This window comes from Carya illinoinensis, chromosome 11 (genome assembly GCF_018687715.1).
Source record: "Carya illinoinensis cultivar Pawnee chromosome 11, C.illinoinensisPawnee_v1, whole genome shotgun sequence".
Lineage (NCBI taxonomy): Eukaryota > Viridiplantae > Streptophyta > Magnoliopsida > Fagales > Juglandaceae > Carya > Carya illinoinensis.
In genome coordinates this window covers 5,695,896-5,716,512 of record NC_056762.1, presented here as the reverse complement: position 1 = coordinate 5,716,512, position 20,617 = coordinate 5,695,896, and the positions used below count along the sequence as shown (strand labels likewise).

General features: G+C 33.4%; 2 protein-coding genes across 3 annotated transcripts; one reads left to right on the top strand and one right to left on the bottom strand.

Annotated features, from left to right (window-relative positions):
* Window positions 1-1,403: 1,403 nt before the first annotated feature.
* On the top strand, window positions 1,404-3,127 carry LOC122282925. Its single transcript, XM_043095002.1, has 3 exons — window positions 1,404-1,680; window positions 1,799-1,865; window positions 2,001-3,127. Exons 1-3 carry the CDS (start codon window positions 1,606-1,608, stop codon window positions 2,876-2,878), a joined length of 1,020 nt encoding a protein of 339 aa, XP_042950936.1. The 5' UTR covers window positions 1,404-1,605; the 3' UTR covers window positions 2,879-3,127.
* Window positions 3,128-5,229: 2,102 nt separating this feature from the next.
* On the bottom strand, window positions 5,230-8,975 carry LOC122282748 (protein EDS1L-like). 2 transcript variants are annotated; one of them, XM_043094755.1, is made up of 4 exons: window positions 8,668-8,975; window positions 8,456-8,541; window positions 6,325-7,134; window positions 5,230-6,108 (listed from the first exon to the last, which is right to left on the bottom strand). In XM_043094755.1, the coding sequence occupies exons 1-4, from the start codon at window positions 8,801-8,803 to the stop codon at window positions 5,392-5,394; spliced, it is 1,749 nt and encodes a 582-aa protein (XP_042950689.1). In that variant the 5' UTR covers window positions 8,804-8,975; the 3' UTR covers window positions 5,230-5,391. The 2 variants fall into 2 exon arrangements, with proteins under 2 accessions (XP_042950689.1, XP_042950688.1); XM_043094754.1 differs by having other exon boundaries at window positions 8,456-8,972.
* Between the last annotated feature and the right edge of the window lie 11,642 nt (window positions 8,976-20,617).

The window sequence follows — 20,617 nt, the reverse complement described above, 5'->3', positions numbered from 1 at the left end:
GTTTAATGAAGTGCACAAGGAGGTGCACCTAGATGCCGATTGGTGGTGATTTGGGCATTGATATAGCTTGGCTACTAATGACATGTGTTGTGTCGAGTCTAATTATCTAAGTTAGTCTAAGAACAATGCAAATCAACAATAAAAATAAAAAATTTCAGATTATAAATGTGCAAATTAATTTGAAGAAAAAATTAAGTTTAAAACATGGTTTAAACGTTATTAATCATGTGTAAGTTGATTAATGTCTTAACTCAAGTTAGAAGCTTAATTATGATCAAGTGGGGATCTTAGGGGCATGGGGTACCTTCTTAGGATTGAGGGAAACTAATGGTATAGTGCACGTGGGCTTCAATTAGAAGTATAAAAATAAAAATGGAAGGTAAGGCTTTTTAGGCCTTGAGGGGCTTATAGGGCCATTTGTGTAAGTCTCTTGGTTGTGGGATATTAAGTGAACCTTATGTCCAGATTTAAAGGCTCATCTAAGGTCTCAAAGGTCTACCAAGTTTAGTTCCAAATAACACGTCTTTCTAAGGTTGGGTAAAAAATCTTAGCTTTGACTAAGTTAGGCCCAAAGGCTTCAAGCCTATTACATATTTGGGCCTAATTTCTAAGGTTCTTAAAGAGGGGCCTGAATCCTTATAAATCCAAATAGGTATAGGCTTATGGCACCTATTTCTAACCCATCACATTCTTAGTGATTGAGAGTCCTTAATTAAATACTATTGAGCTTACCCCAAAATCCACCCATACTTAGCCCTTTATGCTTAACCCATTAATAATGCCAAGTGTCATATTAATATTGGCCTCTTGGTAGTTATTCTAAAAATAAAATATTAGAGTTCTTCCACTAATTCTAACTAAACCCAAAGCGTGATTCTCGTGAAATAATAATAATAATAATCTCTAAAATTTCCTCCAAAAAAAATATCATCTTACACGAACTAGGATTATGAGAGCTAAGGTCAAGTCTTAATAGACCTTTCAAGTGGGGTGTTAGACAACATATTTGAAAAATCAAACATTTGGTCCATCATAATATGCCATAAAGTTCGCAAGCATCATACACTTCTGTTGAAAAAGATAAATAAATATAAAATTTATATTATAAAATTAAAATTTTAATAGTAAATTTTACTCTTTTTTTTTTAAAAGAGTATACAGTATTATTTATACAGTATTATTATATCAGACATTAACTTATTAAACATTGAAGAAAATAAATTGAACGGCGTCGCATGATCTCAATGCGCGAACTCTCACTTCTATTGAAAATTTGAACGTCCCTTCCACCAGAATTGGAATGCGTTGCACCAGACTGCAACTAGGGCACCCCGGAAATTCAAGTAAGATTGTGGGGGTATTTTGGTAACATGGCAAATATATATATAGATCAGTGGATCACTTTGCCCTCCCTTTCAGAGTGCGAAAGAAAACCGAGCGGAGCATTGGCGTTTCCGTTATCCACATATAAATATCCTCTCTCTCTCTCTCTCTCTCTCTCTCTCTCTCTCAGCTTACGGGTTCTTTCCCTCTCGCCTCGCGAATTAGGGTTTTGGCAAGCCTCTCTGTTCTTCGAATCTGAATACTATTACTACTATCTCAGCCATGTTTTCCGATTCAATCACCACCCCTTCGATTTCTTCGGCCCACAACGCCAGGGATTTGGGCAAGAAGAGAAGGGTGAGAGAATTCTATTCCTCTTTCTATTTTTCCTCGTCTCTGTTTTTTTTTTAAACCTGTTTCTTGATTTGAATTTCTGACTTTTTTGTGATTTCTTGTTTGAATTTGGGGATTTCAGGCCAACAGGTCCGCCAAATTGAAGCAGTGCAAGCTCGATGCTCGTCGCGAGCAATGGCTTTCTCAATGTATGGCTACGATCTCTTATTCTGTAACTATAGATGTATGCGTTAAAATGTATTTCTTTGATTTTGCTTATTAATTTATGTTCTAAAATCTTGGTTCGTTTAATTGATTATTTGGAATAAATGATGTGTGTTTAGGTACCGCAAAGAACAAGGAATGCAAAGAAGAGCAAAACAGCGGTGGTCAGTGTCGCAAAGGGGATAAACGTTCGTTGGAGAATTTAGAGATGAGTTCTAGAGGAGAAGAGATGCATGGGTCCATTCATCAGTACAGCTATTTCGAGTCGCCGTCGAACAGTCCAACCAGTGCGAATAGTAGCGTCTTGGGCGGTACCGATTCAGGAACAAATTTCACTGGCAGTAATAGCAGCAGCAGCGGCAGTAGCAGTGGTGGGTGCTGTTCCGGGTGTATTACCGAAGATGAGGAAGGAGGAGGGGAAGATGATGGGTGCTTGGACGATTGGGAGGCCGTGGCAGATGCTTTAGCGGCTGAAGACGAAGACAAGCGCCAGAACCTGTGTTCGGAATCACCCCCTGAGCGCGAATGCCGTTCCCAATTGGTTTCTCCGCCGGATGGGATGAGCTTAGGAGGTGAGAGTTCGATGCCAGAATGTCCTAAAATGGTTTCGGGGGCTTGGGGGAACAGCCGGGCGTGGAGGCCCGACGATGCTTGTCGACCTAGTAGTTTACCCAGTTTGTCTAAGCAGCAAAGCTTCCCTAATCCGGACCGGCATTATGGCGGAGGGGTTGCGTGGGCTTCTAAGAGTGTGCTGTCTGCGCCATCTTCATGTCCTATATGCTATGAGGATTTGGATATCACGGACTCCAGCTTTTTGCCTTGCTTGTGCGGGTTTAGGCTCTGCCTCTTTTGCCACAAGAGGATTCTTGAGGCGGACGGGCGCTGTCCTGGCTGCAGGAAGCCGTATGATACCATTGTTGAGGCGGAGTCGAGTATTAATGGCGGCAACCCAACATTCCGGCTGGCTCGTTCTTGTAGCATGATCGCAAGGTCTTAGGAGGAGTCCATATTTTTGTCGATAATGTATGTTGGGCCTCTCTTTCGCGTTTCTTGTGTGTTCTTGGACTCTGTTTCTTTTATCTTTTCCCTATAGAGGTAGATGCTGGCATGTGGTTTTGATCACCCGGGAATTAAGCTACTTCTCTTATGAGTTTGGTTCTTATATGCATGGTGCATCTGGGCTTATTTTGGAATGTGAATAGATAAGGTGGTATAGAAATTCAATACATGAAAGATGATTACAATATGATTTGGCCTTTCTTCTCCATATGCTTTCTTATGTTTCACTCTGATTGGACTTCCTGTTAAAAGGTAATTGATGTGGATTTAATTGTAACCATACTGTGGTTAGCCCTTCAGACTAAATTTGTTGGGGGCTCACTTATATCTGCATTACAGTAAGGACCAAACGTAATTTTGTATGAGTTGCATTTTAGTTTAAATTTTTTAATTGAACGTCATGTCTTTGGTTACAAGTTATAAATGTTACTTTCCACTGGCCTTAATTTTTTTTTCTCAAGCAGCGGTTCATCCATTTAAATATATTGATTTTGTTTCAGTCTTCATTTTCACCATTTAGCCGAGGGAAGTGTCATTGGCCGGTCAAGCCAGCATTCTTGATATTGCCCGAATCACGTGGGGTTTAAATTGTAGCTTTATGAAGATTACAGATGTTTTCAGAGAATCACCCATACAGTGACGTTCTTTCTGACCCATCACACACATCTTCAGATTTGTCCTTTTTACATGATCCTACCGAATCTCCCCTTTTATTTAGTTCCACATATTCCACATATCCACTGAAAGATTGATTGTTACTCTTTATCCATCTCCACCGAATGCTGTACACATGCCTTTCACTGCCATTCATCATTTGCTATGTCATGCCAGTTTTTTTATCCTATCAAAAAACATGTCACGCCAGGCCTAAACAATGGTGGTGTGGTCAACATCTGAGCAGATGCCCATTATGGATCTTTTGCCGCGTTATTCCATAAATTCTAGGTTTGAATTTTTTCTTTCTCGTGAATAATCCCCTTTTAAGTATCATGTTCTAAAGTTTTGCATGCCCTATGATTAGGGAAAACGAAATTTATAAGCCATTTAATCACCATCTTTTCAGCATTGCTTGATGTGATATTAAATTATTGGATATTTCGTCCGGGAATGATTAAGATTGTGATTAAAAAGGCTTGTGAATGGTATTATTCACTGAATTACTCTTCCTCCAAGTTTCAACCTGAATAAATTGCAAGAGCATGGAGTTAGGATTTTCTTATTTTCAATATTTTCTTAATTACTTATGAGAAACAGTACGAATGTAGACAAGAAGAGGATATAGAGTAGGTTTAGGCGTTCCAGGGAAAATGATAAAAAGAGGAGAGAAGAAAAGAAGGTGAAAAGGGAAAAGGAGGTAGATCTGTGGACTTATATTTGTAATTGATACTCATTAGCTGAGATTGGCATCTCCTCTAATAGATGTGAAGAACCTTGGCATTATGTTACTAGTCCATCTCGAAAGGAAATCCTTGTAATGACTACCTACTGATGACATTTTAGATGTGTTCCTTGATTATTATCTCCTTGGTGTTCATGATATGACTACATGGAGCATCAGAAGGCTGGTATCTTCTACAAATAAAAAGATGATTTTTTTAGTATTTCAAGGTCAATATATTGTCTTAAATGGATGATCTGTCCTTGCTATCTTCCTCCGTCTCATGATTCTGTAAAGCCTCAACCTCGGGCTTCACTTTCGACCTTTTTTAACCTCTGGAGGGGTTGAAACTTGAGGTGCAGCATTTTTTTTTTTTTCCATCTAGGGATGATGATGAGGAGAATTTTTCTTTTGGCTATATTCTTTTCGGCCCTATCAATCTTAGCATTTTGACATAATATGTGGGGGCCTTTGCACGATAGACCAGGATTCACTATTCAGGGTGGCTTCTACCTTTCAGAGTGAAGTTACTTGAGTGCCTATGTTTCGAGGTAACGTAGTTTTCCTTTTTCACTGACCTACGGATTGACTTTTCAGGGTGAAGTTATACTCTTCTTCCACCAGCACAACAACCCCCCCCCCCCCCCCCCCTCTCTCCCTCTCTCCCTCTCTCTCTCTCTCTCTCATGTGGCATCTGAAAAAGCTTTAAGCATTTTTCTTTCTCCAATGTAAAGAGAACAAAAACAAACTTGGGTCTTTCACCAAGCTATAATTGATTCCCAGCTAGTTTGCAGTTTTGCAGCCTTAATTCACATTTGTTTTGTTAGATGAGCCTGCATATTGGTGTGGTGGCAACCTGGATTGTTGTGATTGTGCATCCATGAAGGCACTACTGATTACAAGAAGGATAATTCACAAAACTGAATTCACATTTGCCTTAAACTGTTGAAGTTCTTTTATTTCAAGAAGGAAAAGAGAGACTCTATTTGAACACACCATAGATTCATAACGGATTTCTTATTTTAAAATAGACAGGCAGGGGTCAGCACTCAACAGCCAAAATCTCCGTTTCTTTATCCATTCATGAATCGAGAAAGGCGAGATCCACTCTTATGCGCGTCAGGAAGTGTTTTCCACCACTTCACAAGGGTGGATTCCTCCAAGAACACATCCATACTCAAGTCACCGCCACCAACCCATTTATGCACACCTTCTTCTAGCTTTAAAACTCTATCTTTGACTTCTTCAAACCCTTCCCTGTTACCAGTTTTGCTGCGGATCTCCTCTAACTCTGCCCAGAAATTGGATTCTCCACTGGCATCGGTAGCCATCTTCTCAGCATGCTCCCGCCATCTCTGTGTGTATCTGTAACGCTTTGGCCTGCCCCTCTTCATATAGGCTCCCGTGTCCTCGTTCTTGGAGTGTCGATAGTAGTTGGCGATATCCAGGGGCTCTACAAGGCGGCGATACCTAGTTCCGAGCTCTACCCAACCCCTATCACCCTCGAATCCATCAGGGAGTTCGTATCCTTTTGACATCTCGATGATTTCATCGAATGTACCTGCTAGCTCAAGTCTCTTCACATTAGCTTTGAAGCCCTCCTCGTCTTTTTGAAGCTTGAAGGCATCATAAGAGCCTAACATCCTAAGCGCACTCTTCTGTCGGTAGTCTTCTAGCTCCTCCATTACTTTGTTGATGTCTTTCTTCTTACCATTGATATAATCCTCGTTTCCCCGCTTTCGCTTCTCAAATTCTCCAGCAGCACGAAGACACAGTCTGGCGCTCGTGCTCTAAACTCCCATACACAATAAATAAGAACAAATATTGAAGGCATCTATTGTGCTACCAAGATGAATTATCAGTTGCTTCAAAAGCCTAGTCTTATGAAAACCAGTATAGCAAGTGAAAGCTTAACATCAAGTCCTTCCAAGAGATTCCAGACTATCGAATTTGTTCGACTCCAATGTATGATTTTGGTAATAACAAGTAAAAGAAAGAGAGCTTACCAATCCGAGGTCATTCAAGGCTGAGTTGAGCGTGGCACTATCACCTCCTGCCTCTGCAGACAGTGGGAGGGTTTCCAATTGGCTCGAGTCAAGATTGTGTACATCTTGCATTTGTAAACTTTCTTGCAGTTCAGATTCATATACAAAATGTTGCAGAAGACTTCTAAAGGCAATGTCTACTACCTCTTGATCAGTTTCCCTGCTCAATTGGCAAGAGTAAAACAGTAGCTGCAGAACAGCATCTGGGTTGCTCAACACCACCAGTTTTCCGTTGCCAGTGCAGAAGATGTAGGTTCCAAAGGGTTTGTAAGGGCTTAATGATATGAAGCTGGTTGCAGTTTCCAAGAGCAAATTTGTGTTCCCCATGAGTTTGCAGGCAGCATGGCTTGTCATGGCCGATGCATTTCTCATTACAGTAATAAAAAAATCCGACGCCTGTTGAGTCGTGATATTGCCAAAGTGTTGAAGTGCAGGGTTTTTGGATTTTGCATCGAAAAATTGCAATATTGGTGGAATATTTTGATCAATGGATGGTATAGGAGCAAGCAAGATCCGGGGGATAATGTCATATCTCATGACAAAGTGTTTGAAGTAGGAAGCCCATTTCTCTCGCCTAAGAGCATGTGAAAATATGTGATTACCAGTTAGAGGACATCCAAATGTCACACAGAGAGGCGAGGCATCCAGTTTTATGGAGTAGTTTTCCAAGAACCAAAGTGTTGCAAGGATGGCAATTGAACCACCCGTGGAGTGTCCTGTAAACACCATTTGCTTCCTCCCTCTCACACGTTCTTGCATGGCCATTTGCACCTGAACTATGTACTTGTAGTCAGTTACAAGAGGTTATCTCTTTTCCAATTCCATTACAGTCTGTTTCGGTGCTAGCTTAGGATCATGTGTATAGCTCTAAAAGTAAAAACTCTGTTTTCTGTTTATAAAGTCGAGATTTAGGGTTTTCAGTACATTATGATGTAATTTTCCATTTATAATAAGTATCCTACTTTCATGTAGTCATGCTTATGAAAGAGGTTTAATTTTTTTTTTTCATACATTTTATTTCGAGGATTACAAAAAAAAAAAAAAATGTTGCTTTGCATAGTTTTATTTTATGGTATAAAGTATGGTTTCTAGAATTATTCATAACTTATATTGTGCCTTAATAGTATTACACCGCACACCATCTACATAGCATAATTTGATTTATAAGATTCAAATTTTAAAATTTATCTTTCAAATCAAATTATATCACGTACATAGTATATGGTCTAAAAACGTTCAAATAAAATTATTCACTGTTTATATTATGGGTTGTGATTTATTTTAAAGCATTTCAATGAAGATTATATTATTTGTTTCTACACTCACCAATCCACCTTCCTTCCATTGGCAAGCTCACTTTTGCCCTTTATTACTGAGTTTGTGAATTTATCCATTATTATTAATAGTAAAATTTGTTTTATGATAAAGTTAATATCGGAATTCTATTTGAAGAATTCCGATATGTAAATATTAGTATTTGTGAGATTTTTAAGAAAAAACATAATATATTATTTTTTTCTCTAAATATTTAGTTTAAGCATGTGTTTAAAAAAAGTTAATATGGTAGCGGATTTTTTTTTGTGAAAATTTTGGTTCGGGTAGACTTAAAAGAATTTAAACACACGGATAGATTGGGTATTTCCTATGTTAAACGTTAGGAGTCGTTGGATTCTAGTTGTGGGTTTTTTTTTGGTTGGGCTGTCTTGCTATAGTTATGGTGATTCCTCTAGCTGAGTAAGGGTTTTTAATTGTCGTCCTCCTTTTCTTAAAAAATAAAATAAAATAAAATAAAAAATAAAAAAATAAAAAGGAGCAAACCATTCAAGTTGCTGACGAATTCAACAAACAATCCTAAACGTGCTACTTTTGGCTATTAATTAAAAAGACGTATTCATAAGTTCTACAGATATGGCAAGATATGATTGGTAAATGGGGAATAGATGAAAATAGCAGGCAGATGAAAATAGCAGGCTGCATAGGTTTTCCTAAAAATAGAACACATGTCAGCAAATCATTGCAGAATTCACCGTAGGAACCCAAAGAAGTAGTAGTTAAAAACAGAAACAACAGAAAACGGCCCAAATTATTGTACCTTAGCTCGGAAATCTGAAGTCCCCAAGATCCTCTCCTCGAACCTCTGCTGAGAACATTGATTAACCATGGCAAATTCATCGTTGCCTATACTTTTAAGAGAAGGAAACAGTTCGGTTTTGATCTGGGTTTCTCCAAAAGGGTTTTGAACAATCTGCAAATCATTTACAGACCAAGATCCAGCAAAGCCGAAAATGAAGGCCGTATAAGTACCTGATGAAGCACGGAATTTCTCAAAAGTAAAGGGCTTCCCTGGAAGCTTGTGAGCGTTCATGGCAGAAGAGCAAGCTTTCATGATAAGCTCTTCATCCATTTCTATGAGGTCTCCAAGCCTTCCTCCACCAGCCATCGTTTGGAGTTCGTATTTTTCTTTCGCAATTTGTAGGTTTACAACGATCACGGAGCTCGTCTATTTTAAGCCGGAGCTTCAGTAGTTTCTAGTTACTGAAAACACCCTGAGCAGAAGACTATGGCGTGGGAATTGCTCTGAGTGGTGAGCTTCTCTGTCATTTCGTTTAATTAAAGAAGCCACTGACCTTGACTTATTTTTTCATTTTCATAAAAATCCACTGACCTTGACTTGCTTTTTCATTTTTCATAAAAATAGAAAACCTACTCTCACCGATTTGGTTGTTCTGATTATAGAAATGAGATGAGTTAGATTAAATATTTTTATAATATTATTTTTATTTTAAAAATTAAAAAATTAAATTATTTTTATATTTTATTTAAAAATTTATGATAATTAAATCAAATGAGATGAGAAGAATATAGAAAATAGTTGGATTCAAAGGTTTTACCCATGACAAATGTATTTTACCCATAAAGTTAATCTTGATCCTCTGATAAAGTGAGACGCTAAGAGCACTTTTAATTGATTTTTCATCTTATTTTTTAAAATATATTATCAAAATTCATTTTTTTTTTTAATTTTACATATTGATTTTTATAATATATCATATATCAGTTTATCTATTTTTTCTTTATATAATTTAAATATTATAATTTTTAATACTTTTCCTCTAATAGAAAATCAACAATAAGAGAGAGAAACTAATTTAAAATATTTATAACGATGAATAGTTTCCTATACATTTAGTATGTTCCTTTAGCAAAATGTAAAATGAAGAATAGAATACAAGATCCATTATAAAGTACTTTTGGGAGAATTCCTTTATATTTTAAATAAACTTGTATTATAGAGCATCTAATGTGAGTGCTCTAAGGACATATCTTCCCGGAAATTTCTTTGTTTTGAACAATCATTGAATGAGACTGTTAGGTAAAGCTCTATGCATTGACTTAAGATGACTTCCTCTATTTTTATTATAGAATATATAAATATCGTTTCATTATTTTAAAAAGAGTGAAGTTTATATTAAAAAATATAAAACTTTGGATTCTTTTCCAAGTTGGCATAAAAATATATTAAAAAAATAGTTCACATCAACATCTTTGTCTTCTGTAAGTTAAATATTAATGAGAAATCTATATGCTTGATCTTGTGTTTTGGTCTGTTTCTTGTTCTAAGACATAAAACTTACGAAGTTTCCACTTTAGAACTACTCACACTTCGATGGATTTCTGTTCATGTGCCCTTCGCCTGCATTTCCATCTATTTTCTACTTGAAATAGGTTTTTTTCCCCTGTTCAATTACACCCTTTATGTCTCTATCTTGGAAAAAGCTACTTTGCCCACTCACATGTACCTCTTAATAAATAAATAAATAAATAATTACTTAATTATTAAGAAAGTAATTTTAAATATATTGATATTTTTTTAAATATATAAATATATTTAAAAAATATGAAACGAAAAAATGAAAAAATAAATTAATTGGGCGGCATAGTAGCCTCACTCTTCTATCTTTTCTTTTAAGTGATTGTTTGGAAGAGGTATCATATCATCTTATCTCATTTTATTCCCAAATATTACTTAAATTTAAACATATTTTAATTTCAAATATTCAACTTTTTCATCTAATAATTATCTAATTATTACAATTTTTTTTAACTTGCAAACAATACTCAAGAATAATTTAATTTTTTCAACTCTCAAAATAAATATAATTTTAAAAAAAGTATATTATACAATATTATAACTTTATAATATTTTTATTTGATTTTTTTTATTCTTTTTTAAAATTTAATAAAATATTATAATTTAAATTATTTTACTATTATTTATAAATTATTTTTTTATTCTCACTCTGAATCCATGATCCATCGTGGTCAGATTGAACGAGAGCATAGATTAAGGGAAAGGAGAGAAAAGGAATAGTCATAGAGAAAGAAAAAAGGAATTTGAGGGTTCTTCGACGTGGGTTCTTCGACGTGTAGAACAAAAAGCATGTCGTCAACGTAAGGCAGTGCTGCGAAAGGTCCTATGGTTTGACAAGAACACGTTAAGGCCCCGAAACATGGAACTTTCCCATACAAAGATTAAGATAATAATAATAACAAAAATTGTACGTAATCATTTTTATATATTCTTTTACTCACTCTATTAATATAATTAGTTACATCATTTTTAATATAAAATAATTATTTTGATCCATCAAATCAGTAAAGTATATAAAGAATACTACACAAAAGTGAAAATATGTAACAGAATTCTAATAATAAATAAAGGAAAACTCTTCTTATAGGCGACTCATGTACCAATTTTTCAGAGTATTGGAACTCCAATAAGAGCTCCCTAATTGTGAAAAAACATGTGAAAGTTTAAATACTGAGTTGAGTTGAGATAAAAATTAAAAGTTAAATAAAATATTATGATAATATTTTTTTATTTTAAAAAATTAAATTATTTATTGTACTTTATTTAAAAATTTAAAAAAATTATAATAATTAAATAAGATAAAATGAGTTAAGAGATTTATTGTATCCAAACAAGGCATATAATTGATGAAGTTGAAGATGCTGTAAATGAGTTTGAGTTGACAGTAATTAATGCAAAATGGCCAAGAACTATAACCGTATGACGATACCCCTTGCATATCCCATTTGCCATTTGGCTAGGTTTGGATATAAATATTGTTTTAATTTATTTCAATTTATTTCATCTTATTATTATATTTTTTAAAAAATTTTATACAAAATATAATAAGTAATTCAACATTTTTCAAATTTTAAAATAATAATAATATTAAAAAATAATATTTTAACTATATTTTATTCAACTTTCATATAAAATCAGACCATCTCATTTCACTATCAAATCTCACCTATTCTATTACGTGCATTTAAAAAACCTAACTAGAAAGCGGCATCATTGTTGTTGTATTTCTTTAAAGATCTATACTCAAGACAATAAAAGCAAATAATTTAGTAATCATATAGGTAATGAATTTTTAGTTGTGTTACATGTATTTATAATTTTACTTGTAATATTCATTTTATCAATTTTCTTTTGAAACTCAAATTTTGAATTTTAAATTTAATTATTCTCAACATATTAATAACTGTCATGTGAAAAATTTAATTTTTTGTAAATTTTTTTTAAGTACAGTTAGCATTTGTTGCCCAGATAACTAACACAAGAGGGGGGTGAATTGAGTTATATTTGAAAAAATAACAATTATAAATCAAATATACAATATAAAATATAAACAAAATACGAAACAGTAATAAATATAAAGAGTAAGGGTAAGAGAGAAGCAAACTCAGTATATTAACGAGGTTCGGCCCCACTGCCTACGTCCTCGCCTCAAGCTACTCCTTAAGGATCTCCAAATTTACTATTCAACCTCCTTCAGGTGGAGATAGAAACCTATTACATCTTTGAATAACACCGCTACAAAGGATCTGTGTAGAACACCCTCTACATTTGCAATCACCTTACACGTGATGATTCAACTATTCCCCGTGTAGAACACTTTTTACACGCACAAGGGTTATACACACCCTTTTTCTGATACAAGAGCTGATAGTGAGTAGGTTTCAGAAAACACCCCTCAATGAGTGAAATAAGAACAATACAGCGCAAACTATATCTTTCAAAATGAATAAGGATTAAGGCTTAATGCTTAGGGAAGAGAGAATGAAAGCTTTGAATGAATGTTCTATGCTCTGGATGTTATGAATGTGAAACTCTCAAATTATCTATTTATAAGCATATGAGACTTCATATTCAAATTTAAAAAGATTCACATGTCAAAGACAACATCATTTACTTTTTCAAAAAATTCAAATAAAATGTTCTTCTTTTTCAATTGTCAAAGGCAACATCATTCATTTTTCAAAAAATTTAAACCTAATCTTTTACTTTTGGCATATGACAAAAGAAGTACACTTTTCTTTTCAAACAAATCAAACCTAATCTTTTACTTTTTGCATATGACAAAAGGAGCACACTTTACTTTTCAAAAAATTCAAATCTAATCTTTTACTTTTTGTATATGACAAAAAGAGCACACTTTACTTTTCAAATATTTCAAACAAAAACATCTACCTTTTGCATAAGTCAAAAAAAGTATCAATTACTTTTGAAAAAATTCAAATAAAACATGTACATGTGAAATATGACAATCAATCATCTTTAATATTTTTAAAGTTCAACCCTTTAATCAAGGTATGCACATGTGAAAGATGAAAATCAATCATCTTTCAAAATTTTCAATTTTAATTTTCAAAAATATTTATGCAGATGTGGAAAATGTATTTTAATGCTTTATGATAAAATATTAATTTTGAGCCTTAATCCTAATTTCGAATTTTTAAGAGATTTACAACATTACTCTATCATTTTAATGTGAACTTGTTCCCTTCTTGCTCATACTTGTTTCCTTGATGTACTTGACTCCATTGTGTATACAACTTGAGCTTGAGACTCCTTTATTCTTTGAATTCATTTGTTTTCATCAAAATCCATGTGTAGATATATAATTACACAAAACTTAAAACCTTGGGTTCAACAATCTCCCCTTTTTTTATGATGACAAATACTTGATAGAACTTGAAGCGTGTATTAATACTTAAACTCCCCCTGAGAATGTGCGTTAGTTTTTCAAGAAAAAATATAAATATAATTTCAAACATATATAATAAGTTTAGCAATTCAAACAATGTTAATGTCCTAGTCTAACACTTCTCCCCCTTTTGGCATCATTAAAAAGGATCCGCAACAAGTAAATGTACTGAAGAAAACGGTAAGTTAGTAGAAACTGTAGATAGTTAAAAAAAATTGGATCCGTCCGTGACCCGACAAGTGGCTGGAGATTTGAAAAAAAATCGTCTGATGTTGTTAACAAACGAGATTGAAGGCTCCGAGTTTCTAAAAAATGTCATTTTCAACGATCGGGAAAAAAAAATCACATTGCTCTTTGACTTGGATGATAGCTTGTCTTGTCCTTTATGCTATCTTTATAAAATCAGTCCTAAAATTCATCCAATCCACATCAAGTTTTCTTCTCATCTCTATAACTCATTTGCATTCCTTCAACAGTCTCGTTTTAAGCCTTCTATTCTTTTCTCAATGACTCATTCCTCTAACATTTCTCCATATCCATCCATGAGGCATTCTGCATCTCAACCTCTTGTTCTTTCAGCAGCTGTCATTGGTGCCATGTTAACAAGAAAATAATAATTTGGCTAATAAGTCAGATTCTGATGCTATCTATGACTTGGTGAGTCTTGGGACTCACTACTCTTCCTCTATTGTTGCTTTTTCCTAGCGGCTACAAACCAAAAATCATGAAGTTGAAAAGCTCAAAGAACAAATTGTTGTACTTCAACGAATTGTTCAAAAGTCTCACACAAGGGAATGAATCATTCGGCAGAAGAATAAACAGTTGACATCTTTATTAGATTCTTCATTCTGTTTGCCGGTTCCCACGAATAAGAATGACATGATATTGTATGAAGAGAATGAGCGTCTCAAACATGAGGCTAAGAATCTCAAGTTTATGTAAAAGTATTTAAAAAATCTATCTCTATTTTTATTGACTCTGGTCTATCTTTTAAGAGATATTCATAACATACATCATACCTATTTCTTTTCTGATCATACATAATCTATCTTCTAGTAAAGGTTTTGTGAAAATATATGTTAACTGATCGTGTGTTTGTGAACTCTAGTATTATATCGCCTTTCTACACATGATTTCGAAGAAAATGATATCTTATTTCAATATGCTTAGTTCTAGAATGTTGTATTGGGTTCTTTAAAAGATTTATAGCACTTGTATTATCACATTTGATTGGAATGTGATTATACATGAGTTTAAAATCTTCAAGTTGTTGCTTCATGTAGAGAACTTGAGCACAACAACTACTACCAGCAACGTATTCTGCCTCAGCAGTAGATAGTGCAACAGAATTTTATTTTTTACTAAACCAGAAAACTAGTGCATGACCTAAGAAATGGCATGCTCCACTAGTGCTTTTTCGATCTATTTTACAGCCAGCATAATCTGCATCTGTGTAGCTGATTAGATCGAAAGATGTGTGCTTAGGATACCATAACCCTAGGTTAATTGTACCACTAAGATATTTAAGAATGCGCTTAACTGCAATTAAATGTGATTCTTTTAGAAATGATTGAAAGATTGTACATAAGCACACACTAAACATAATATCTGGTCTACTGGCTGTTAAATATAATAAACTACCAATCATACCTCGATATATTTTCGCATCAATTGGATTACCGGATTCATCTTTATCAAGTTTAGTTGATGGGCTCATTGGTGTTCCAATTTTCTTAGCACTTTCCATCCCAAATTTTTTCAGTAATTCCTTAATATATTTTGATTGATTGATGAATGTCCCACTTTTTGCTTGTTTAATTTGCAATCCAAGAAAGAATGTAAGTTCTCCCATCATGCTCATCTCAAATTCTTCCTGTATAGTCTTAGCAAAAACTTGACACATATTTTCATTAGTAGCACCGAATATTATATCATCAACATAAATCTGAATCAAAAGAATATCATTATTTTCATATTTAATTAAAAGAGTTGTGTTGATTTTTCCTCTTGAAAAACCTTTTTCAATTAAGAAACCACTGATTCTCTTGTACCAAGCTCTAAGAGCTTGTTTAAGTCCATATAGTGCTTTTGTGAGTTTGAAAACATGATTTGGGGAAATATGATTTTCAAAACCTGGAGGTTGCTCAACATATATCTCTTTATTTATAAAACCATTTAAGAAAACACTTTTAACATCCATTTGAAAAAGTTTAAAATCTTTATAACAAGCATATGCAAGTAGCATTCGAATAGTTTCTAATCTTGCGACTGGTGCATATGTCTCATCATAATCGATTCCTTCTTCTTGATTAAAACCTTGGGTTACAAGTCGAGCCTTAGTTCTAGTAATGACTCCAGACTCATCTTTCTTGTTTCTAAAAACCCATTTTGTTCCAATAATAGTATGATTTTTGGGTCTACGAACAAGTGTCCAAACATCATTTCTTTCAAATTGATTCAACTCTTCTTGCATAGCTAGAATCCAAGATTCATCAAGAAGTACATCATTAATATTTTTGGGTTCAATCTGAGATAGAAAAATAGTATGATTGCAAATATTTCTAAGAGATAATCGAGTACTTACACCTCGTGAAAGTTCTCCCAAAATTTGTTCTACTAGATGATCTTTCACAAATTTCTACTGTTTGGTTGCATCTTGTATTAAATTTTGATGATCCTTCCTGATGGTTCCATGTTGAACTTCTTCTATTGTGTTCTCTTTGTTGAGATTGAGACTTTCTATATTATTTATACCTCCTGTTTCTTCATCAATAGATTTCTTAGAGAGTGGAGAATTAGATTCATCAAATACTACATGCATAGATTCTTGTACAGTTAAAGTCTTTTTATTGAATACTCTATAAACTTTACTATTAGTAGAATACCCGAGAAAGATACATTCATTAGATTTTGCATCAAACTTGCCTAAATTATCTCTGTCATTCAAAATAAAACATTTGTATCCAAATACATGAAAGTAACCAATGTTGGGTTCTTTCTCATTCCAAAGCTCATAGGGGGTTTTATCTAATTTAGACCTTAGTATAACTCTATTTATAACATAACATGCAGTACTTACCGTTTCGGCCCAAAAATAACTAGGTAAGTTGTTCTCATTGAGTATTGTTCTTGCCATCTCTTGAAGAGATCTATTTTTCCTCTCTACTACCTCATTTTGTTGAGGAGTTCGAGGAGCAGAAAAATTATGCACAAAACCATTTTCATCACAAAATGTTTCAATATTTTTATTAACAAACTCTTTTCCCCTGTTACTTCGGATACTTGAAATAGTATAACCCTTTTCATTTTGAATTCTCTTGCATAACTTGGTAAAAGCATTATGTGTCTCATCTTTATGAGCAAGAAAGATGACACAAGTATATCTAGAGAAATCATCAATAATAACAAATGCATAATATTTTCCTCCTAAACTTGCAACTCTATTTGATCTAAAAAGATCCATGTGTATTAATTGCAATGGTCTAGTAGTGACAATATGTTTTTTGGTTTTAAAAGAAGTTTTTGTTTGTTTACCAAATTGGCATGCATCACAAATTTTGTCTTTAAAAAAATTTATTTTTGGTAAACTTCTCACAAGATCATTTTTTGAAAGTTTGGAAATAAGTTCCATGTTGGCATGGCCTAATCTTCTATGTCATAGCCAACTAGTTTCATTTTGAGCTGAAAAACAAATAGCATCTTGTAATGTAATTTCTTCAAAATCAATTGTATAAACATTATTGCTTCTAAAAGCAATAAAACAAATATTACAATCATGATCATTCAAAATAATGCACTTATCCATTTTGAAAGTAACTGTAAATCATTTATCACATAATTGACTTATATTCAAAAGATTATGTTTTAGACCTTCAACAAGTAGAACATCTTCAATTATGAGAGAAGATTCATTACCAAGTTTACATACTCCCACGATCTTCCCTTTCGAGTTGTCTCCAAATGTTTTGTATCCTTCTTCTTTAGATATAAGATCAAAGAACTTAGTCTTGTTTCTCGTCATGTGTCTTGAACATCCACTATCTAAAAATCACTTGTTTTTGCTTGTGGATGACTTCATGCATACCTATCAAAATAATTAAAATGATTTTTCTTAGTACCCAAGTTCTTTGGGTCCTTTATTTATTAGTATTAGAATAAATAAGATTTTTAGGTACCCATATGGCCTTAATAGTCATTGTATGATTTCTTCTAATACGACAAGTATGATAATTATGACCATTTCTATTATAAAACTTGCAAATAGCATGTGATATATATGAAAAACTTGAATGATTATAATAATATCTTTTTTTGACAAAATTATTTTTATGAAAAAAATTTTGAAGATTAGTCTTTGATGTAGAAGGATTATCAAAGAAATTTTTATAAGGTTCGTATTTTTGTTTTGGCATATATCCCAAACCTGTCTTGTCAAAAACACATCTTTGACTACCAAGAAGTTTTTCAAAATTTCTTTTTCCAGTCGTAAAGTTTTCAACAATATTTTCTAAATCGGTTTTCTTCTTATTCAATTCAAAATTTTTATCTTTCAAAATGATACTTTCGTTTGTTAAAGAAGAATTTTTCTATTTCAAAGCAGTATATTTGATACCCAATTTTTCAAATTCCTCATATACCTCTTATAAAATATTTTGCAATTCTTCATATGAAGGATCTTCAATATTATCAAGATTTGTTACCTCAATGTCATCTTTAGCCGTAAGACAAAGATTTGCTAATTCTCTATTACTTGCTTCACTATCTGAACTACTTGAATCATCATCCCATGTAGCTTTCATTGCTTTCTTGCCCTTGTTTCGATCTTTCTTTAGCAGAGGACAATCTTGTTTGATATGACCAGGCTTATTGCATTTATAACAAATTAAAGTGTCATTTTTACCTGAATCTTTTTTGAAAAACTTTTTAAAAGATTTTCTCGGAAAAGTTCTATTTTTCTTCAAGAACATCTGAATTCTTCTTGTTATCATCGCAACTTCTTCATCTTTATCTTCATTTTCCTTATCTTCATTACTTTCACTTTCATAAGGAACAGCTTTAAGTGCTAAGCTCTTCTTTGGCTTTCATTCTTCTTCTCCTCTTTTCAATGTGTACTCATGTGTGATAAGTAACCCGATGAGTTCACTGACTTTGATCTTCTTGAAGTTTCTAACTTCAATAATCGCTGTAACTTTTGATTCCCAACATTTTGGTAAAGAGTTGAGATTTTTTCTTACTATCTCCACCTTGGAATAAACTTTGCTAAGAGCTGTTAAGCTGTTTATGATGTTAGTAAAACGAGTGTGCAGACTAGAAATAAATTCATCATCATTCATCTTAAACATTTCATATTCATGAGTAAGAATATAAATTTTTGATTCATTGACTTGCGAAATTCCTTCATAAGTTACTTTCAAGTGTGCATACTAGAAATAGATTCATCATTATTCATCTTAAACATTTCATATTCATGAGTAAGAATATAAATTTTTGATTCCTTGACTTGCGAAGTTCCTTCATAAGTTACTTCCAAGTTATCCCAAATTTCCTTTGCTGTAGCACAATTCATTATTATATTAAATTCATTTCCATTAAGAGCATTATATAATAAATTCATAAAAGTTAAATTTAAAGTATAAAGTTTATCGTCTTCACGATCAAACTCTTCTTCTTCCTTTTTAACCTTTACTCCATCAACCACTTTTGTTGGAATATAAGATCCATTTACAATACATTTCCAGATTTCTTTACCTTGAGCCCGAAGAAATATTCTCATTCTAACTTTCCAGAATGAGTAATTATCTCCACAAAAGAGTGAAGGTCAACTGCTAGATTGACCTTACCAAATGAAGCTGCAATGTTAGCCATACGATCTTAACTCAAAAGATAGTTAATCTTATAATAGAGCTTTTAGCTCTGATACCAATTGTTGCCCAGATGACTAACACAAGAGGGGGGGTGAATTGAGTTATATTTGAAAAAATAACAATTATAAATCAAATATACAATATAAAATATAAACAAAATACGAAACAGTAATAAATATAAAGAGTAAGGGTAAGAGAGAAGCAAACTCAGTATGTTAACGAGGTTCGGCCTCACTGCCTACGTCTACGCCTCAAGCTATCCCCTGAGGATCCCCAAATTCACTATTCAACATCTTTCAAGTGGAGATAGAAACCTATTACATCTTTGAACAACACCGCTACTTGAGCCTGAAGAAATATTCTCATTCTAACTTTCCAGAATAAGTAATTATCTCCACAAAAGAGTGAAAACCGACTGCTAGATTGACCTTCACCAAATGAAACTGCAATGTTAGGCATACGATCTTAACTCAAAAGATAGTTAATCTTATAATAGAGCTCTTAGCTCTGATACCAATTGTTACCCAGATGACTAATACAAGAGAGTGGTGAATTGAGTTATATTTAAAAAAATAACAATTATAAATCAAATATACAATATAAAATATAAACAACATACGAAACAGTAATAAATATAAAGAGTAAGGGTAAGAGAGAAGCAAACTCAGTATGTTAACGAGGTTCGGTCTCACTGCCTACGTCCTCGCCTCAAGCTACCCCTTGAGGATCCCCAAATTCACTATTCAACCTCCTTCAGGTGGAGATAGAAATCTATTACACATTTGAACAACACCGCTACAAAGGATCCGTGTAGAACACCCTCTACACTTGCAATCACCTTACACGTGGTGATTCAACTATTCCCCGTGTAGAACACTTTCTACACGCACAAGGGTTATACACACCTTTTTTCTGATACAAGAGCTGATAGTGGGTAGGTTATCAGAAAACACTCATCAATGAGTGAAATAAGAACAATACAGCGCAAACTATATCTTTCAAAATGAACAAGGATTAAGGCTTAATACTTAGAGAAGAAACAATGAAAGCTTTAAATGAATGTTCTATGCTCTGAATGTTATGAATGTGAAGCTCTCAAATGATATATTTATAATCATATGAGACTTCATATTCAAATTTAAAAAGATTCACATGTCAAAGACAACATCATTCACTTTTTCAAAAAATTCAAATAAAAAGTTCTTATTTTTCAATTGTCAAAGGCAACATCATTTATTTTTCAAAAACTTCAAACCTAATCTTTTACTTTTGGCATATGACAAAAGGAGCACACTTTTCTTTTCAAACAAATCAAACCTAATCTCTTAC